The sequence below is a fragment of the Cyanistes caeruleus genome, unplaced genomic scaffold (assembly GCF_971803275.1).
Source record: "Cyanistes caeruleus unplaced genomic scaffold, bCyaCae1.hap1.1 HAP1_SCAFFOLD_125, whole genome shotgun sequence".
NCBI classification, from domain to species: domain Eukaryota; kingdom Metazoa; phylum Chordata; class Aves; order Passeriformes; family Paridae; genus Cyanistes; species Cyanistes caeruleus.
Window position 1 is genome coordinate 955 of NW_028255922.1, and position 21,440 is coordinate 22,394.

General features: G+C 53.6%; 1 protein-coding gene across 2 annotated transcripts; it reads left to right on the plus strand.

The window, feature by feature from the left end:
- The first annotated feature begins 6,760 nt into the window (after positions 1 to 6,760).
- Positions 6,761 to 16,979, plus strand: LOC147646085 (serine/threonine-protein kinase PAK 1-like). 2 transcript variants are annotated; one of them, XM_086873935.1, is made up of 11 exons: positions 6,761 to 10,089; positions 10,546 to 10,583; positions 10,993 to 11,497; positions 11,706 to 11,769; positions 12,095 to 12,143; positions 13,153 to 13,262; positions 14,028 to 14,145; positions 14,538 to 14,637; positions 15,057 to 15,253; positions 16,158 to 16,295; positions 16,747 to 16,979. In XM_086873935.1, exons 1-11 carry the CDS (start codon positions 9,561 to 9,563, stop codon positions 16,837 to 16,839), a joined length of 1,941 nt encoding a protein of 646 aa, XP_086730061.1. In that variant the 5' UTR covers positions 6,761 to 9,560; the 3' UTR covers positions 16,840 to 16,979. The 2 variants fall into 2 exon arrangements, with proteins under 2 accessions (XP_086730061.1, XP_086730062.1); XM_086873936.1 differs by having other exon boundaries at positions 6,787 to 10,089; positions 10,691 to 11,497.
- The last annotated feature ends 4,461 nt before the right edge of the window (positions 16,980 to 21,440 follow it).

Consider the following 21,440-nt stretch of genomic DNA (forward strand, 5'->3'; position numbering starts at 1 on the left):
CTTCCTTCTTCTTTCACTGGGCAGTTTCTAGTGAATGTAGTTACAGCAAAACCTGCAGCCGAGCCAAAGATCGGCTCGGCCCGGCCCGGGCCCGAAGAAAACCTTCCCCAGGCCCCCCCATCTCCCGGCCGGGAGACGGGGCAGGCCCGGCCCCATCCCCGCCCGGCCGCATGGCCTGGGCAGGGAACGGGAGGCCTGGAGCTCTGCCACCCTCCACAGCCAGAAAACAAAGAGAACCCAGAGAGCTCTGCTTTTACATTTTAAGGTAGGGTTCACAAGTTGATCCCACTTTTCAATGGCCTAAACTGCTGTCAATTCCCAGCAATGACCGATAATTGGTCAGGAGAAAAGACTCCAAGCACTTCCCAGCAACTCCAACTCCCTTAAAGGTAAAGTAACTCCATGACAGATACTTAGAAAGATTGGTTAGTAAAGGAATAGAATATTCAATGTATAGGTTATATATGTATATATGTAATTGTAATTGTAATGTAAATATGTAATTGTAAAAGAGAGTTCTCTTGGTTCTCTTAGTCTCTCTTAACTCTTGGCTCTCTTGCTACTCTCTCTTGGCTCTCTCTTAGCTCTCTTGTTTCTCTTAGCCTTCTTGCCTCATACTTTCTACACTCTTGCTGCTCTCTTTTTCCTGCTCTTTCCTGCTCTTCTTTATCCTCTTTTTCCTGGCTCTCTCACTTCTGTTCTGTTATTCTCTTTCTTAGCAATCTTAAAGTCTTGAACTCATGTATTCATATTTTACCCCCTTTTGTATTGTTCTCTCTGAGCCTGCTTTGCGCTCTTATCTGTCGGCTCATGGCAGGCTCTCCCTCTCTCTCTCTCCCACGCCCTGAAATAAACAACTACCATCTAACTCGACTATAGAGGTCTCTGCCGAGTCTCAGACTGTCCACCCCCGATGTGTCTCCTGCATGCCTCCTTGCCCAGGTTCGTCTCAGAAAGACATTGGGCATCTTGCGTCTGTAAGAACCTCAAAAACAACAAGATTCAGCCCAAACAATCAAACACAGATCACAAACAAACCAAACAACAAGATTCAGCCAAAACCCCCTGCACAATAGAAAGGTTCAGCCCCTGCAAGAAACTAAAGCACCAACGTTTACCACAGTAAGGCTCAGAAACACCAAGATTCAGCCCCATAAAAATCGTGGATCGCCCACTGTGGTCGCCCGCTGCATGTGGGGAGGCAATGCACCTGGGGCTGGGGGAGCTGCAGATACAGGGATGAACTTCGTGCTGCTTCCTCTCCCTGCTCCTCCTCCTCCTCCTGTGGCCCTACTCGACCTCACACTCCTCCTCCTCCTTCTGCACAACCCCAGGTACATATATTTTGACCGTTTTTTTCCTCAACCCTGCTTCTCCTTCCCTTCTCCTCCTGCCCCCAGGCCCAGCACCCACTGCCGCCTCCCTCTTCCCCCCCAGTCCCACAGCATCCCACCGCAGGGGCACGGATGCAGCTGGGCCAGCTCGGCCTGGGGCAGCGCTGGGCTCTCGGCCGCTTCCGCCCGCACTCGCTCCCCACTGCAGCCGCTCCCGCCACCACAGCGCGGGGGGGCCCGGCCTTGGCGCTCCCCCCTCCCACCTCCCCAAATTCCCCTCCAGGGGGGCGCCAAGGCCCGGGGGGGAGGGGCGCAGCTGGGCTCCAGCTGGGGAACGCTGGCAGCTGCGGCTCTGCCTGGACACTGATGAGTCATCAGCGCCGCGCGCTCTGATTGGCTCAGCCCTGCCTGAGCCCTGCGCCTGCACCAAGTGGGGACACCCTGCTCCAGGGGGGATGGCCCCGAAATTTTCCAGCTGACTCAGATCCTTTGTATTCCAGTTTCCCAAGACAGGAAAATAAGGAGGTCAGGATTTCAGGGGGTTTCCCTGAGCTGGGAGCGGCAGGAGTGGGCGCAGAGCTGCGGCACCGGGAGCACGGGCTGGGGGCCTGTGGGGAGCTGTGGGGCCGGGCCGGGGCTGTGGGGCAGCCGGGGCTCAGCGCCGGGCGCTGCCTGAGCCCAGCACCCCCCGGGCAGGGCCGGCAGTGGCCCCCGGCCCCCAGGAGGCTGCGGGACGCCCCGGCCGCTGCCCGGCCCCGTGGAGCTGCCGGCCCTGCCCGCCAGGGGGGCCGCCTTTGGACACTGCGGCAGGACAGGGACCGGCTCTGGGATACGGGCTGGGGAGGGGAGCCTCAGCACAGCCAGCACGAGGAAGGAACAGCTCACAAATGGCGATTAGACCTGCAAGGATCCACATGATCTTGTAAGCATTTCCTGGTGGGTCCCTGGAGAAAGGAAGGATTTTGCAGAAAGCTCAGCAGCTGCCACACGATGAGCACCCACAGGCACTGAGGGGGGCTGCAGCAGCGACAGAAGAAGCCCCTGCAGCACTTGCTCACAAAGGCTCAGCAGCTGAATGCAGCAAAGGATGAGCAAAAGGCCAAGCTGAAGGCAAAGGCCATGGCACAGTTCCTACAGCCCCTGAGGGATCAAGCCCAGGGCCCAAGGGGGCCCCAGCACCCAGGGGACACCCTCGGCCACAAGCACCTGGCACAGGCATTGCCCTCCTGGCCAGGGCACAGCCCACCCAAACAGCCCCTGGCAAGGAATCAGCCTTCCAGCTGCAGGGCACAAGGACACTGCAAGCACAGACAGCAGCACCCTCAGCACCAGCAAGTCCAGCCCTTGATGGACACGCATTCTTAGCGGTGGCACAGCTCCCATTCCACCAGGGACCCACCACACTGCAGCCCTTGGGAACATCCAGGGTGGCTCTGGATCCAGAGGAGACCTTTCCTGATGGACACAGGGGCCTCTCCATCCACTCGGAATCTTAAACCTAAGGGGGAAAATTGTTAAGGTATATTTTAATTATTAAGGTTCTAAGTGAGAAAGATGAGTGGTTGACTTTTATTCAGCCACTATTAGCAGATGTGGAGGATGGGTTTAAAATGCAGGAATTTTTATTTGCTCACAGTTGTGATTGTAATTTATTGGGAAGGGATTTGATGGCTAAATGGGGAATGCAGATTAATGTTGCAAAAGGTGATACAGAGGCTGGTTCTGTTGTACCTCTGTGTCAAATGTCTGGCAGAGCCACGGCTGAAGTGAACCCACAAGTGTGGGCAGCCCCAGGGAAATTGGCAAAATTAGATATGGAGCCTCTCCAAATTTCCCTGAAGCAACCAGGACAAGAGGTGTCCAAAAGCAATCCCCTGTTCCAAGGGAGGGAAGGAAGGGCTCACAGCCTGTCTGGGAGTCCTGCTCAAGGCACGACTTGGGGAGCCAGGGATGGCTCCCTAGAATGCTCCTATCCTGCCAAACAAGAAATCCAATGGAATCCACAGAATGCTGCAGGACCCAAGAAGAAGAAATGAGATGATGAAACCGAGGCACCCCACACTCTCAGATCCTTACACCAGCCTGAACCAGGTGCCCTCCTCACACTGCTGCCATTCTGAACTCGATGCAAAAGATGCTTTCTGGGGATCTGCCCACTCACAGAGGATGCAAACACAATTCTGCCTTGGGCTGGCAACAAGAGCTAGAAGGGAAAATGCTCAAGACATGGACGGTCCTTCTGCAGGGATGCACGGAAGCACCGGCCTGACTGGGGCAAGCCTTGCAGGAAATACCAAAGGAATTGACCTCACCCCCAGGGACTGGCTTAATGCAGGATGTGGATGACTTGATCCAGTCAGGAGGACAAGGAGAAGAGGTAGAGGAAGCCTCTGTGAAATGGCTTCATTTTCAGGCAAAAAAGCAGCTTTGAGTATCTGAAAAAAAACAAAGGGCAAATGGTAGAGAAAATGGTTAAATATTTGGGACCTATATTGACAGAAGCTTTGTCTTGTATTGACCCTGAGTGCGTCCAGGAAATCTCAGAAATAATGTTTCCCTGGACTAAAAAGGAGCTGTAGCAATTCTTACAATTAACAGGGAATTGCAGGAGCTGGATTGAGGATTCTCTCTTCTAGCCAGAACATTGTATGAACTTTTAATCCCCAGAGAGCCTCAATGTTATGGGGTGGACATAAGAAAGAGAACAAAACTTAACGAAACGAAAAAAATAAAACGATTGATGCCCCAGCCATGGCTCTTCCAGACTCAGAAATCTGAACTGGAAGGGAATATTAAACAGGCCACCCCTGAGCCTGCACTGAAGGCAACGCAGCAGCAGCCAGGGCTCCCCAGTGGGGGAAGCCCCTGCGCCTGCCCACAGATCCTCTGCTCAAATCCTCAGCCTGGCCACCCTCCTTTGCCATCTCCAGCCACTGCGGGACAATCCTTGCTCTCACTCTTGCAGCTTCAGGCCTTTCTGTGCCTGCCCTCGCCACAGCTGCTGGGGAAGGCACCGGGACAATTCCACTCTGCCTCTCAATGACACTCACACTCTGCCCTGCCTGGGATTAGCTGCTGGCAAAATAGACCAACTTGAAAATGGCTTCAAATCTTATTTCTCTAAAGGGACTTGGTTTGCATTTGCCTTGGGGAAAGGAATTTTAATGTTTCTTTTCCACCACTCAGCAGAAATGTGTTTAACATCTCAACAGACTGGGAATAGCCCAAAAGATTCCCAGCAAGATAACGACCATCAAAAAAACATCAACAGCCAGCAGCAAACATCAACCAACATCTACCCTGTAATGTAATGTAATTCCCATCACAGGCACAGAAATCCGGCTGCAACAGGAAACCAAATCCTAACAACTCCACACCTTCAAACCAATTGAGAGGAATGACAGGTTTGTCTTTACAAACAAGCTGTGGGTCTGCTGATAAGATGCAGCTATCAGTGAGAGACAACAGAAACAATGGGATGGATTCCACTAAAAGATCAAAGAGGCACTGAAAGAGTATCATGAATTCCACAAAAGTTAATAATTAAGAAGCGATTATGCGTGGGGGGGGAAAAGGTACCCCAGGTATCAGGCGTTCCAGGAAGCCTGTACCTCTCAAGTACCTCAGCCTATGGGGAAAGGGAGAAGGGACAAGCGGCCGGGAATTAGGATAAAAAGGAGGCTGCGCCCTCCAAAAATTTTAGAGACCCCAGGGGAATGCCCCATGGCCTCTCCCTTTATTCGAATAAAGTAAAAGGACTCCTCTGTCTCCTTTTTGGACATAAACCTCTGGTGTTCGTGGATTAATTTTCCTGACACAATGAACAATAAACCAATGGATTTCTATGGTGTCAAGAGTGTATGAATTTAGGAAAATCTAGTCAAACTCATGTGTCATGGAATGATTTTCTCTGCACACCCAGCCTAAGTGTGCATGAAATTATTCCTGTTGCACATTCTGGCCAGAATCAAGTAATGCCTTATTTTTCTAAAGACATTGTTGAATAGTTTTTGCTTTCCTCAGTTTCAGTGAAAGGATTACACCGTTAGAGTAATTTTTTGTAATAATTTTACTTCTCTATTGCCGGTTCTGTTTGGGCCAGTGGTGTGAGAATCAGTTTTTAGTCCTAGGAGAATGAAAACACTTGATTGCTTTCTCATTTTTGTTTTATATTTGTACTTGACTCTTAGTCATGACAAAATGATGGTATGAGTTTTTTGATGTTCCCCTTTAAGCTGCACTTTGAAAACTAGAAGAGCTTTAAAGTTGGTGCTTTAACACATAAACAGTTACTAGAATATTGTTTAAAAAAAATAAATAGCAGATCTGTGGGGGGCCACGTGTGAGTCAGGGGATGTCTGCCCTGGAAGAGAAGCTTTGTTCCAGGCAGCCAGGAGAGGAGCTTTAGAAATGCAAATTAACACTGATGGCCCAAAGCCTGCACAATGGCCCAGGGGTTTCCTGCCTGCAGGAGGAATTGGGCTGATTCCAGGAAGAAAAAACAGAGGCAATGAGTGAATCTGCTTGGAGATAGGGCCAGGGACTTGTACATAAGGCAACAATGGGAGAAACCATCAGTTTCAGAAAATGTTACTAATTGACAAGGACTGCTGCTCAGACCAAGTCCCAATACATTCCTGAACTTCCAAAAGAACAAACACTTCACAGAGGCAGGAATATCGGGTGTTATACAAAAAGGACATGCAGCAGGCGGATCGGGAAGGCTGAACCTTCCAAGCACCTCGGCCAGTGTTGGGCAAAGGGACAGGGACATGCGGCCGGGAAAATCAGGACAAAAACGAGGCCGCGTCCTCCAACAACTGGAGAGAGCGCACGGCAAATGCCCCATGGCCTCTCCCTTTGGGCAGCAATAAAGTCACTTGCACACCGCTCCTCTGGCTCCTTGGGCCACACAAACCTCTGGCGCCGGGAATTTTCCCGCCCGGCCCCGGGCCCAGCGCAGCCACCTCCGGCCTCCCGACACGAAGCGGGACGAGCCAGCGCTGCTCCGCCACCGCCTCCTGCCGAGGCCCCAGCGGCAAGGAGACCGCGGGCAGCCGCTCCCGCAGCGCCCTCAGCCCAGGGCCAACACGGGCCGGCCACGGCACAAGCCACCCGCCACAGCCCCCTGCCGCCCCCTCCCGGGCCCGCAGGGAGCCCCGAGCCCCCGCAGAACCGAGCGCGGCTCCCACCTGCGATGGCCGGGGCCGCCTCCGAGCTCCGCCGCCGCCTCACCGGGCTCCGGCCGCTGCTGCCGCCGCTGCCGGGCCCGCACAGACGCTCCGGCAATGGCGGCTCTCCTGCCCCACGGCCGCCCTGGCGGCGCCAGCGGGGCCGGGCTTGTCCCCTCTCTGTCCAATCAGCGCGCGCCAGAGCCACGAGTGACGGCAGCAGCAGCTAATCGCAGCCAGCGGCGGGCTCTGCACACGGCACAGCCCCGCCCCGCGCTCTCAGGGCCCGCCCCGGGCTGCGTGAGGGGAAAGGCGGGGATGAGGAACAGCCCTGGAACGGGCCCGGCCCGAGCCGCCATTGAGCTCCCAACACAAACAAAGTTCTCCGCACCTCCCGGCCCGCCTTGCCCAGCCCTGGCTGCTGGGTGCCTCCGGCTCAGCGGGAAGCCCTGGAGCCTCATGCACATCTAATGAGGAGCATCAGTGCATCGCTGTGATTTCCCCCAAAAAAGGGAACCCCCCCCGCCCCTTTGGCTGAGTGGAGGAGAGGAGAGATTTCTTGCACTAAACTCCCAAAATTTCCAAAACCAAAGCGAAGTGAATCGGGACCCTCCAGCAGCGCCTCTCTGCCGTCCCAGCTGAAGCCCTCGCTGGCTGCTCCAGGCTGGAGCGGCACACTGGGAGCACTGGGAAGGGGCCCCGGCTCGGGGCGCAGCCCCCGGGGCAGCCCCACGGCCCCCACGGCAGCTCCAAGGCTCCGCCAGCCGGGATGGAACGTGGGACAGGGAGCAGGGGAAGGGATGGGGCTACCGGAGCCGAGGGAATAACGAGGGTCACCGGGGGCACTTCACAAGCATTTAATGCAAAAGATAAAATCATAAGGGAGACAAAAGCAACAGCACCTGTAGCACCATAGCACAGGGCCACACAAGGACATGTCCCACTGCAGTGGGGTGATGCTGGCCTGAGTCCAGGCACCCACCACAGCTGCTCTCTCACTGCCCTCCACAGCCACACAGGGAGAGAAAATTTAACCAAGGGTTCATGAGTTAAGGACCTGAGACTGTTTCCTCATCAAACACAGTCATGGGCAAAACAGGAAATATGAATTGAATTTATTGCCAGTAAGCTCAGAGCAGGAGAATAAGAAGACCCTTAAAAGCACCGTCCTTCCACCCCTCCCTCCTTCCAGCTCTGCATCCTAACCTGGCAGTGCAGGGATACAGGGAATGGAGCCATGGTCAGTTCATCTCCCGTGGCTTTTCCTGCTGTTCAAGGACAGGAGTCGTTCCCCTGCTGCACTCTGGGATCTCTCCCACCAGAGAGGTCTCCATGAACTTCTCCAACCTGAGTCCATTCCATGGGAGCAGCCCCCTCACAGTGCTGCAGCATGGGTCACTCTGCCACGGGGTCAGTCCTTCCAGGACAGGCGGCTCCAGCAGGGACCCCTCTGTCCACAGGTGTCCCCTGGGGTCACAGCCTTATCTCAGGCATTCCCCTGCTCGGGCATGGGCTTCTCCAGGGGCTTTGGGTGTATCTTTATTCTGGTGAATCTTCAGGGGCTGTCAATCTGCAATTCCCATTGTTGGTCTGTGTTCTGATGGATGTTCCTGCCCCTGTGTTCATCCAGGTGCCCACAGGGAGTCAGGAAGATCTGTTTGGCCAAGACTGAGCTCTGTGAGAAGCTCTTCCCACACTGGGGACACTCGTAGGGCCTCACCCCAGTGTGGATGTGTCGGTGCCTGATGAGGGTGCAGTTTTGTGAAGCCCTTCCCACAGTCAGGGCAGTGGAAGGGCCTCTCCTCTGTGTGAATCCACTGGCATTGATGAGACCTGAGCTCATTGGAAATCTCTTCCCACACTCAGGATGCACTGGTGTGCCCCGAGGTTGGAGCTCCAGCTGAAGCTCTTCCCACATTCCAAGCATTTGTGGGGCTTCTCCCTGCCATGAGCTCTCTCCCCCAGCTCTGAGCTCCGGCAGGATCTCCAGATGCCTTCCTGGCACTGGGGGGATCTTTCCTCCTTGCAGCTCCCTGGGTTGGGTTTGCAGCCCCTCCTCATGCAGGATCTCTGGGGATTTTCCTCCTCCTCCATCTGGCCATGGCTTGGGAATGACAAATCCTGGTTTGGGGGAAACCAAAGTGGGAGTGCCTTGGAGTAGAGGCTCCTCCTACCCAAGTCCATGTCTAGAGCTCAGCAGGAGTCTTGTGGCCATGATAATATCCAAAATATCAAGATTCAGCCCCAAAAAAGTCTCCCAGGATTTCCCCATCTCTTGTCTTTCCTATTTGGGATTCCAGAGGTTTCCCTTCCCTGGGATGATGGGGGTCCAAGGGCTCCAGGGGTTCCCCCTTCTCTGGGGTCCCCCTTAGCGATGATCCAGAGGCTTTTGGGGGTCCATGGGGTCCCTTCTCCCCTGATGCTCTGCTTTGAGATCCCAGGGATCCCAGGAGTCTCTCCTCTCCAGGCTCCCACCTCTCCAAGCTGCCAGGATCCCCCAGCTCTGGGATCGCCCCTCTCTGCTCTCCCCACTCTGGGAGTCCCAGGGGTTCCTCTCCTCTGCTCTCCTGGGGGTCCCCAGGACCAATGTCCTCCCCCAGCCAATACTGGGCAATGGCCATGTGGACCCCAAAGATCCCCCAAGGGGCTCAGCTTTGGGGTCCTGCAAGATCCAAACCTACACACCCAGAGAAAAAAACCTCCCAGGGATGCCAGACAATATTTGGGGCTCAGTTCCGCAATCCGCAAGTTCCAAACACACCCCAATAAAAAGACCCTCTCAGGGACCCCCCTGACAGATTTGGGACCAGCTCCCCCTCCCTGCTCACCTGCAGGATGAGGTGGGGGCGATGGGCCAGTGGCTGGGGGTGCTGCAGACACAGGGGGCACTGGAACCTCCAGCTTCTCCTTCTATTCCTGTTCCTGCTCCTCCTTTTCCTTTCTCCCTCCTCCTGCTCCTCCTCCTTCCTAATCCCACCTCCTCCCCAGTTCCTGCCTTCTGTATATTTACAGTGGAGAATCTTGCTTGTTTTTAGAACTAGAACAAAGATTCCAGATGGAACAAGCCTTGCTGGTTTTATTCAGCAGTATCAGTGACTACAGGTTGTGTTTGCTCTGGTTTGGTGCTGTCCTCGTTCCTCCTCAGTGCTCAGGCTGGGCTATGGGGTGTCCTTGTTTGCTGCATTTTCAGAGTTCCTCTTGGATCCTTTGGGCAATAGGCCGTGCCCTGGGAGGATTCTTTGTGCTCCTTTGTGACACAGGAGAAGCTTCCAGGCGGTTTTTGCGTGAGCGGCTGCTGTGGTGTCACAGGAGCGTTGCCACGTCCCCGTGGTGTTCCCGTTGCTGTGGGACACGGAGGCCTCAGTGTCCAGAGCGGCTCTGGGCGCCTGCTCGTTGCCAGAGGATCCTCCTGCCTGAGGCATTCTCAGCAGCCAGCCCAGCCCCTGACGGGTGTCCTTCGGTGCTTGCAGGGGTACAGTCTGCAGACGTGTGCAGCGCAGCCAAAATGATGCAGCAAGTGGTTGCTGCAGTTGGCACTCTGTTCTCTGTGGCTTATTCGGGGTATTTTTTAACCCACTTGGCACGTAAGTTGAGGTTTTCCCTCGGTGCAGCCTCTGTGGCTTTGGGCTTGCTGTGTGCTTTCTGTTCTTCCACTGGAACGGAGTTGACTCTGTAACCAAATTGCCCTGAGGACAGGGTTGGTTTGGGAGAGCTCCTGCCAGCAGCTGCAGCTGAAAAAGGGGGTGTCTGCAGCCAGCGGGGCGTGCACAGCATTTGCAATGAGGCCTGGGGGGGTTCTGTTCCCTCAAGCGGGGAGTCTGTGGCAGCGGAGCCTGGAACTCCCTCCGTTTGCTGCTCCAGCCAAGAGCTGACACAGCCCAGTATTTTGTGCTGCTCTCTTGCTTGCTGTGTGAAGGGCCTGTGGCTCCTGGAGGGATGCTGTGAAAGCAAAATGCTCTCTCAGGCTTGCCTTGCTCATTTCCCACCACAGGCAGTTTTTTCCTAACAACATCTGGTTCACGTTCCCTCTCCCGTTGCAGGGCACCTCACGCGTGGATCCCGAGCAGCTCCTCCTTCGGTGAGTGGCAAAGGAAGCTTTGGTGTTCAGAATTGTGCAGCAAGTTGTGAGCTCGGCGTGTGGCAGCCGAGTGCCAGCCTGGGAGGCTGAAGGAAAGTTCCTGTCAGTGTCTTTGCAGCAGCAGCAGCAGCAGCAGCAAAGAGATCCCTGGCAGTTTTCTCTGTTTCTGCTGAAGAGCTTTTGAAGAGCTGCAGGACTGGTTTTGCAGGCAGAAGATTGCTTGCTGGCTTTAGGCATGGTGGAATATGGAATTCCCAACAATAAGTGGCAATGTGGGCTTTAGCCCATTGTTAGTTTGAACAGCTCTGAACCCTATTTCTGCTTAGTGCAGCTGGATGTGTAGCTGAGGATAAAGAAGGTGATAACTGAGATAGAACTTCCCGTCCCTCACGCTCCCGTCTGTCCACAGGGCACCAAAGCAGCATCAGCACCTCCTCTGGCTCCCTCTGCTTGCAAAGAGGAGGCCAAAGAGGAGGAAGAGAGCAGTGAACTTCCCGCTGTTCTGGGAGACGAGGGAGAACACCCCGCGGTTTGGGAATACAATGGCGAGGCTCCCGCGGTGTGTGACAAGGACAGTGGACATCTCCCGGTGGGGGACGAGGACGGTGGATGTCCCCTGGTGTGGGATGAGCATGGCCAAGCTCCCATGGCATGGGACGAGGATGACAGCAATCTCCCAGTGTGGGATGAGGACAGAGAACGTCCTGTGGCTTGGGAAGAGGAGGGTGAACCAGCAGCATTTTGGGAAGAGGATGAGGAACCTGCACTGCTTTGGGAAGAGGATGAGGAACCTCCCTCTGCTCCTGAAGAGGACACCGAAGCTCCCTGTGCTGCAGGATCCTGGGCTGAACATTCTGACAGCAGCACAGCCCTGCAGCCAGAGGGGAGCGGGGAGTGGAGCCTGATGCAGCTGAGTACGTCTGCTCTGTTCCTGTGTGCCAGAGCAGGGTGCTGTGTGTGTGTCTCAGCATCAGCTGCACCCAGGGTTGCTCTGCAGCTGAATGGCACAGGGTCATTTATTGTCCTTCCACAGCTGAGAGCAAGGGGCTCCTGGCCCCAGGGAGTGGGGCTGCATTCTGGCTCTCATCTGAGAGGGAGCATCTTCCCCCTGGTTTCTTTCAGGGAACACCGTGAGCGTGGGGGAGCCTGCCGAGAAATACCTGGAACTGGAGCAGATTGGCCAAGGGTAAGTGCAAGGCAGTTACTTCTGCACAAGCAGGGCCCAGGTATTTTGCTGGTGCAGGATGCAGTGAGAAGTCAGGAGAGCTCCAAACCCCTTCAGACACTGGGGTACGATGCTTCTGCCTCTCAGGGCTGATCAGAATTGATAACTGTGGTCAGAAGGCACCTTGCATGGCAGAGGGCTGGTGGCTGCTGTGCTGTTGTTTGAAGGGTGGATGCACTCGGGTGTTTTGTGAACGCTGCAGGCAGCAGAGATCTCCTGTCTGGGCTGGCTTTCACTGCCAGGGCCTAAAGCGCTGCTTCTTTCTTCTCTGCTGTTTTGTCTCCAGGGCTTTTGGAACCGTTTCCAAAGGACTCGACAGGGCCACGGGAGGAGAGGTCAGTGTCAACACGCCCAGCACGTCTGGCAGCTCTCGAGGGCTTTCCCCTCTGCTGGGAGCTGTGGCTGGAGCTGTGGGGCCCAGCAGAGCTTTCCTGCACAGGCTGCTCCTCTGAAGGCAGAGCAGGGTCAGCCTGCAGAGCACAGCTGGGACAGACTTGGTCCTTCTCAAGTTCCCAAAGGAAGGCAAGGAGGGCAGCGGTGTCTGTCAGAGCAGGACACGCTGGCCTGGTCTTCATGTCTAAAAGTGTGAATGCATCAGCTGGTGGAGGCTAAGGCCCAATTTACCTTCATCCCAGCCTCAGACAGGAACATTATTTAACAGTTTTATCATCCTGAGTTTCATCAGGATACCTCAAGGCCCAATTAAGGAGAGATCCTGCTTGGGCTCAGTTTGGGGTTTTAGTCCTACTGCAGCTGTCCCCACAGAGACAGGAGAGAAATGAGAAGATGGATGTGCAGAGCAAAGCTCTCTCCTAAACCCTGCAGCTGTGTTTGGGTCTGGTGTCAGTGGCAGCTGGGACAGGGATTATCTGAGCAATGGATGTGCACGTTTGCTTTGTTGTGCTATCCCAAACAGGGCAGGGACATTTGAAATCATGGCCAAATGCCATAGAATTGCTAAAGGGTTCCCAGCTGTTTTGCTCTGTGTGCACAGAAACAGAATTACCTCCTGCTTGCAAAATGTGTTGGAATAATAATCCTAAGAGTGCTGAGGCCATTTGAGAAGACTGTAGGTGCAGAGAATGTTGTTAGAGCTTGGAGGCTGACAGCTGAGGGAGCATTTCTGCAGAGCTTACAGAGCCAAATGTCTCTGGCCATGAGTCCTGTAACAGCCCCAGTGAGCAGAGCAATGGGCTGTGGGAATGGCACTTGCTGAGCTCTGGTGTCCCATCCCAAGGCAGTTTGGCACAGCCCGGCTCGCTCGCTCCAAAAAGACTCGCTCCGTGTTTGCTGTGGCCTCCTGCCACAGACTGCTCCAGTTAAAGGTCTGCAATGTCCCTTCAGGTGGCCATCAAGAAAATGAGCCTCAGAGGGCAGAACAGGGAACGAGCTGTGAATGAGGTCGTGGTCCTGAAGGACAAGAAGAACCCCAACATTGTCAACTCTCTGGACAGGTGAGTGCTTCAGGTCTTCTCCCGTACACGGGCCCTGCGTTCATCTTTCCTGGCATCCCCAGTCTGTAGCCTGTTCTGAAAATGCCTGACCCGGCCATATCTTCCCAGAACAACAGCCTGGCACTTCACTCCTTCCATGTGCTTTTGTTGCTTTGCTTTGGCTTTTTCTTCAAGTTGACCCCATTTGCTGTGTTTTACAGCAAGTGCTGATAAACCCTGGTAGAAATTATTTTCCTTGGCTTCTTCTTCCCAGCCCTTTCCCATTGCTGCAGGTGCCAGGAAAACCAGGTTCTTGTTTCCAGAAATGCCTCATTTTCCCATTTTTCAATGGCTCTGCCTATTTCTGAAGGGACTTTGTGCAAGGTTTTCCAAGCATTTGCCTGCTTTTGCCCCAAGTGCTGCACGGCCTCCTCCCCTGGAGAACTCTGGAAGTTGTGTTGCCTTGTTCCGGAGGGAATGGTGGAACTGATGAGTTCAGATGCTGAAGCAGCTGGGGGCAAGTGTTGTGGTTCCACATTGAGCTGGGCTGTTGCTAAAGTGCATTTTTCACCTGCTTGCCATCTAAGGCCTCTCCTTTCTCCCAGGTGCCTCCTTCTCCTTTAGCCTGGGCAGATTCCAAGGCCTGTGCAGCCTGGCAGGAATGTCTCTCCATCTGATTCTGTCCTCATTGACAAGTGACCTGGGAACAAAACTCCACTCTGGGCTTTTCCCTGGGGGAATTGAGCAATGCACATTCATCTCTGTGCCATTGTTCTCCTCTTCCAGCTTCCTTGTTGATGGAGATCTCTGGCTGGTGATGGAATACATGGATGGAGGAACTTTGCAGGACGTTGTCAGACAGACACGCATGGCTGAAGGAGAGATGGCAGCTGTCAGTCAGGAGGTGAGGGATCCTGCTTGTGCTTCCCATGGCTGGGACACCATGGTCCTTCCAAAGAAGCTGTGAGAACAGAGTGGCTCCATGCTCAGGCCTTTGTTTCTGTGTTGTTTTTATGAGCTGGAGAGGAAAGAGCCTCTGAAGTGAATGGCCAGCAAATATCACTGCATTTCTACTCTGTTCTTGTCTTCTTTCCTGCTGTTGTGGTACTCTTTGTCTTTTTTGGATCTGATTTGCTGCTCTCAGCTTCGCCTTGAACCTTTTGCCTGGAGTTTGTCTGCACTGCACTCCTGGGCTGTCACAGCAAAGTTGCTGCTGGCAGAATTCTAAACTGTCCTTTCTTGTATGATATATTCCGGCCTCTGATTTTTTCCCTCGTGTTTCTTGTTGTCTCTCAGTGTCTGCAGGGCCTGGATTTCCTCCATTCCATCCGGGTGATCCACAGAGATCTGAAGAGCTCCAACATCCTTCTGGGAATGGACGGCTCTGTCAAGCTGGGTGGGTGTTCCTGGCCAGGCACGGCGCTCCCGGGGTGCGGCTGTGGGGCTGCTTCCCAGTGAGGGCCAGAGCCCCACAAGTGCTGCTGGTGGCACTGCCCGGCCCCTGCTGCCAGCTGAGAGCGGCTGCCCCGTGCAGAGAGCTCAGGAGAGGAGCAGGCTGTCAGGAGTGCCTTTGCTCTGGGAATGGCCCTCCCAGAGGGGCAGGAGTTGCAATCTAAAGCTTCAAAGGAAATCAGTAAAAGCCAAGCATGAAAGCTGAGGGCTTCTTTAAGGGTCCAGTTCCATCTTTCCTTGGCTACAGCCCTGAGGACTTTTCCAGCTGGATTCAGCACTGCATTCCCAGACTGAGAGTGGGGAATCTTTGTGCTTGGTTTCCTCATTGCAGCTGCCTTTGACAGTGCTTGTTTCTGTCCTCAGCTGATTTTGGCCTCTGTGCTCAGCTCAGCCCTGAGCAGGACCAGTGCAGCTCCATGGTGGGCACTGCTCACTGGATGGCCCCAGAAGTTGTGACCCGTTCTCCTTACGGCCCTAAGGTGGACATCTGGTCCTTTGGCATTGTGACCATCGAGATGGTGGAAGGAGAACCTCCTTACTTCCAGCAAACGGGGGCCATGGTAAGAGGCAAATTCTCCAGGCTTTGCAGAGGCCTGTGAGCACAGGGTGACCCTGCACTGGGAGGAGCAGCTGGAGGTTTCTGCACATCGCAAAGGGAATTCCCACAGCACCTGAGCCTGAACACAGACAAATATTCTGCAGTCTCCAGCAACAATTTGCTTTGGCATTTAAGTTGTTGCAGCTCTTGTGAGGATCACCCAAATACATGAAGCAAGTGCATCAGCTCTAATGTTGTCTTGTAGAAAACCCCAAACCAACCCCAACACCCACACCCAAACCCAACAAGATTTCTGGAGGAGTTTCTAAAAGAAGTTTTGTGAGATGAACTACCCCCTGGCTCTTCTCACTGGGAAACTATACTGAAACATGAAGATGATTGTTTAACATCCCCACAGTCTAACATATTTCTTTCCTTCCTTTTACTTTCTCTGCGTCACCAAGCCTGAGCTTTCAGCCACACAAACCTGCTGTTCCTTGCCTGGCAGTTTCTGGCATGGGGCATCAGGAATGCTTTTACTTGAGTGTCAGTGGCACTGCAGAGATGCATCTGATGTAAAAATACCTTAAAATAACACAGGCAGACCACACTAACTCTTGAAAATGGCCTGTAAAGCTGGCGTCTGTATTTGGAGAAGCAAAATGGGCTATTTCTGATGGAGGTTCCTACTGACAAAGTCAGCCAATGCAGTCGGCTCTGAAGGCGAGATCATTTGGATGTTGCAATGTCTGTGGCTGCTCCAGGGTTTGGGTTTTTTGGCTGGCCCAGAAGAATGAGCTGTGAGCAGCAGCATCTGTGCCAGGGAGGAAAGTGCCCGGGGAGCTGGGGCAGAGAAAGCGGGCTGGATGTGAGCACGTGTGGGTGTGGAGGAAGCTGTCAGAGCGCTGTGTTTGCTTTTCCTGCAGGCCCGCGCTCTGATCCGGCAGAACGGGAGCCCGCAGCTGCAGGAGCCCAGGCGCCTGTCGGCTCTGCTGCGGGACTTCCTCGAGTGCAGCCTGGAGCCGGACGAGGAGCGGCGCTTCTCTGCCCAGGAGCTGCTGCAGGTGAATGCCAAGCGGCTGCGGGGGAAACGGCAGCGCCAGGGAGGGCTTTTCTTGTGGGGCCCCCTCCCATCATCTCCAGTCCCGCTGCTTTTCACACGCAAAGCCAGCAGAATCCTCGCCTGCTTTGGCTTGGCAGGCTCCTGTCGAGCTCATCTGGAGCTGGTGCCCCGCCACGAGCGGGGACATCTTCAAGCACATCAGGTGGCTCAGAGCCCTGCCTGACCTGAGCCTGGATGTTTCCAGGGAGGAGCCACCTCCCACATCTCTGGGCTCCCTCTCTCAGTGTTTCCCCACTCTCCTGCTACAGCAATTCTTCTTTACATCTAATCTGAGCCTGCTTCCCTCTCTTGACTTTCAAACCATTCCCCTTTGTCCTGTTGCAACAGAGCCTGTGAGGAACTTGAGTCTGGAAAGTAACAGTTCATTTCTTTCTTTTTTATCCCTTGGGCAGCACCCATTTTTGTCATCAGCCAAGCCTCTCTCCAGCCTGACCCCTCTGATCACTGCAGCAAAGCAACTGAGGGAGCAGCGCAGGAGGAGATGAAGCCCTGGAGGCCAGCTTTTCATTATAGTAGTTAGGAGAAGTAGTTAGTTATGTTAGTTAGGACTGCTAGTTACTTAGGGTAGTTAGGACAGCCTGCTTGTTATGGCAGTTATTTGAATAAAATCTCTGTTAAACCTCAATCCCTTGAGGTGTCCTGTCCTTCTCCCGCTGTGACTCAGCTGCCCGGAGCACTGCGAGGGGAGAGCGGGCCCAGCCTCGCCCAGAGCTGAGCCCCAGCAGAGCCTGGCAGAGCCCAGAGCAGCCTCGGCATCTGCAGAGTCAGCCTGGAAGGAGGCGCTTGGAGCCTTCTGGGCTGCAGCCGGCTCTTGCTTACAAACTGTGTGCGCTGGAAAATGCCTCTGGTTCTGCGGGAGGGCAGAAGGGGCCCGGGGAAGGCCCAAGTGTTCCATGCAAGGGAAAAACCTGCCCTGTGTTTGTGATAAAGAACTATGTTGTTTTTGACCTTCGCTATTATGTGTTGGCTTTTGCAAATTATTATAATCAGAACGATTTTGATATAGCACAGTTTGTAATCACTTTGAACTGCTTTTGATATAGTAGTGTTATAAATGACTTTCAAATTTCCAAACAATCAAATTTAATTAATTATAACATAGCTTAATAAATTGGATACAAAATAATAAAAGAATAGAATTTAGTAAAAGAATAGAATTTAGTAAAAAAGAGATACAATTTAGTAGATATAATCAGATACATATTTTATATATATATATATATATATATATGTGTGAATATAATTGGCCAGTGGTTACAAATGCTTAAGGCATAAGCAAAACCAACCAGGGTGTGGGGGGGTCTTCTCACCTCACCTCACGTACGAAACAAAGCACTTCAAGCTAAACTTATATACTGTATGCTTATACATATTCATTAATGTTTCCCATAAGTTTCCTCCTTTTTCTGGTTTTACTGACCATTTATTTTCTAAACTACATCCTGTACCTTAATTTTGACATGTAACATCTGCAAAGGGGTGCATCTGCTTTGTAACACTGATTCTTGATAGTTTCTAATAATAACTTTAATAACAGTTACAATTTAGTTAGCACGAATCAATTCCATTTATTACACTGGGAATGGGGAACCCCTGCGCTTCCATTTCTGGGCGAACCCCCCTTCCTGGGCACAGAGACCCCCTTGAACGTTCATTTCGGGGCACCGGGACCCCCTGGTACCCCCTTCCCCGGCCCCAAAAACCCCTGCACCCCCTTATCTGGAACCTGGAATCCCCTTAAACCCCCATTCTCGGGAATGGAAACCTCTCAGAACCCCCATTTCTGGGCACCAGAACCCCCCTGAACCTCCATTTTCAGGCACTGGGACCCCTTGAGCCCCAGAACAGAGGGACCCTCCTGAACTCCCATTCCGCTGCAGCAGGACCCCCGTGCACCCCTGTATCCAGGACTGGAACCCTCCCAAACCCCCCATCCTCACACCCTAGGACCCCCCGCAGATGAGCCAGGGACCGGCCTGGCCCGGCAGGCCCCGCTGTACAAGGCTCAGCGAGCCCTCCCAGGGCTCTCCCACTGCAGAGGTCAATCAGGGAGAAGTGCCAACTGACCAGCCCTGCTGGGGAGACGTGTATCCAAAATGAGAATGGATCCCCCAAAACCACAGCTCTTCCTTTTAAACAGAAAAGGGGGAGATGTTGTGGTGTGTTTTTGTTTAATTTAAAGTTGTTTCTATAAGTGGTTTGTTCTGTTACCCCCCTGCTTTGTTGGTTTAACCCAAAGTTATCTCCTCCCCTGCCCTGCCTATCATTGTATCCCAACCCCTTTTTCCAGTACCTTCCCTATCAATCTTGTCCACCCTGCCCCTTGTTCCCCAATGTTCCCTGTCAATCCTGCCTTATGCCAACCCCCTGCTTGGACGTCCCCTTTGGAAATCCCCTAATCCACAGCACCCCATTGGTCCATGTGTCCTATTCCCCTCCCCAGGATATCCCTCACTGGTTGAAGTTTTGTATCCACCCCTGGGCCCTCCCCATATATAAATTGCTGTACGCTTGTGTTCTGAGTCTTTTGTCCCTGGACCCTTGGGAGATTAAGCCTTTCCCTGAAACCCAATACCAAAACCCAAAAAAAAATACCTTCCCCCCATTCTTGCCTCCACACTGTGCCTGACAGCTGTTAAGTGCTGCAGAGCATTGCTCTAAGCCACACCTTGGGTCATCCTGCTCCAGAGGTGTGTTCCACTCCTGGCGTGGAGCTGAGGAAGAGCTGACCGGCCTTGGCACCATTTCACACCCAGCTGATCGCATTGTGCCCAATCTCTCCGAGCGCCCACCCCAGCATGTCCATCTCGCTGGTGCCCTTGAGCTGGAGCCAGCAGCTCCTGGTGCTGCTGGAAACCGCCCCCGGCATTGCGAGCTCAGCTCCAGCTGCCAGGTGGAGCACGGCAGCCTGGAGCACCCCCTGAGCAGGCACTGGGGCACGGCCCGGCCCCCACAGCGCCGGGGGCAGCGGGGGAGGCACTGGGGGGGCCCAGAGGGGGATTGGGGTGTGCTGGGAGGAACTGGGAGGGAGTTTGAGATAGACTGGTTTAAACTGGGGAAGGGATTGAGGTGCTTAGGATGGCTGGGAAGGGGTTTGAAGGATGTTGGGGAGGGTGGGATGGGGTTCTGGGGGTCCTGGTGGACCCTGGGAGGGAGTTTGGGGGTGCTGGGTGTCACAGGGAGGGATTTGAGTGAGCCTGGAGGAGCTGCAAGGAGATTGGGGATTGGAAAGCAGGGATTGGGATGAGGTTGGTTGTGCTGGGAAGAGACTGGGAGGAGTCTTGATGAGTCCTGGTGGGGCTGGGAAGGGACTGGGAGAGGGTTTGGGGGTCCAGGGGCAGTGGGGAGAAATTGTGAGGGGGCTGTGGGATCCTGAGAGGAATAGGAGGGGCTCTGCTGGGTCCTGGGGAGGCTGGGAAGAGACTGGCAGTGATTTACCAAAATAGCAATATTGATCCAGTATCAACATCAATCTGTTAATGGACAAAAAAACCTCTCCAACAGTTTAAAGTTACAAAGTGGATGTTTAATCACAGCACTGGGCGAGTGCGGGAGTCGCGCCTTAATACGCACTGCGAGTTGACAAAAGATTCCAGTGTCTATTTATTTACAAAAGTCTTGAATATCCAAAATACTAATACATATTAATACTAATGCATATGCATAATGCTAACACTTCCCATTCCCCAGGTTTGATTAAAATGCACGGTAATGATTTAAAAAGTCATTATGCCTGCATGGTGGGCTCCTTAATTTGAGGAGGGGGTCATTTTGGCATGTAGTGGTCATCAAGAGATGAAGGAAAACCACTCTTCCTCACTCTCACCTTTCTACCATTACAATGGTGGACATTACAAAGGACATTTGGTACAACTCCAATTTCCTCCCTTGTGACTTTGAAATGGGTTTCCAGATGTAAGGTCTGTGATCTTCCTGAACCCGTTTATCAGTTTCTCTTTTCACATTATAAACACAGCTGACCAAACATACAATGACAAGTAATTTTTTACCTAAGTTCAAGATTCATTATCTCAAATCCTGCTTCTCACTTAAATCATTAACTCTAACTAGTTCCAGCAAGGCCTATCTCTAGCCATAATCTCTAATTTTTCTCTAATTCTTAATTGTTTAAAATTAGTGACTCCAAAAGAGGTTTCAGAGGGTCCTGGGTGGGCTGGGAGAGACTGGGAGGGTCCTTGGAGGAGGTTGGGATGTCTGTGAGAGGTTTTGGGGGTCCTGACCCCGGCAGGTGCCCCAGGGATGAGTGAAATGCCACCCGCAGCAAGATGCTGACGGGGACCGGGGGCTCCACGTTGGCCTTCATCTTCCTGGCACTGGGGCTCAGCTTCTGCCTGTGCAGGAAGGTGAGGTGGGGTCACAGGGGTCGTGTCCTCCCTCCCCACAGAGTGTGTGTGCTCCCCTCTGGGCCCCCAAGCCCGGTGTCACCCCCTTTTCTCTGCCCACACAGCTCCTGAGGCAAAAGGTTCTTGAAGATTCAAAGTCAACAATTCCCACCGTCATTCTGTATCCTGTTGGATTTTCATTCCCCTGCTTTCATCCAGGTACCCACCTGGCTTCCAGGGAGCCAGGAAGATGTGGAGCCTCCCAGCCAGGTGTCTTCCCAACACGCATCACCAGGACCACGGATCACCAGGGCTCTGCCCAACGGGGGTCACTGGGGATCATCCAACGCCCATCCTCCCATGGGGGATGGAGCTGGAGCAGCGCACGAAGCTCTTCCCGCACTCAGGGCACTCGCAGGGCTTCCCTTACTGGTGCCTACGTTGGTGTCGGGACAAGTGAGAGCTGGTGGAGAAGCTCTTCCCACACTAGGGACACTCGTAGGGCCTCTCCCCAGTGTGGATGCGCCGGTGGACGGTGAGGTGGCCATTGTACTGGAAGCCCTTCCCGCAGTCGGGGCAGCGGAAGGGCCTCTCCTCTGTGTGAATCCGCTCATGTTTGAGAACATCAGAGCTGCGCTGAAACCTCTTCCCACACTTGGGACACTCGAAGGGCCTCTCCCCAGTGTGGATGAGCTGGTGTGCCCTCAGGTTGGAGCTCCACCCAAAGCTCTTCCCACATTCCA

What these genes read in the sequence shown, in the direction of transcription:
- LOC147646085 (XM_086873935.1), top strand. Translation starts at nt 9,561, where the DNA reads ATGGAACAAGCCTTGCTGGTTTTATTCAGCAGTATCAGTGACTACAGG. An exon ending in TGGCAGCTGTCAGTCAGGAG is followed by an intron (nt 14,146 to 14,537) that starts GTGAGGGATCCT and finishes GTTGTCTCTCAG; the next exon opens with TGTCTGCAGGGCCTGGATTT. An exon ending in CTGCCCAGGAGCTGCTGCAG is followed by an intron (nt 16,296 to 16,746) that starts GTGAATGCCAAG and finishes TCCCTTGGGCAG; the next exon opens with CACCCATTTTTGTCATCAGC.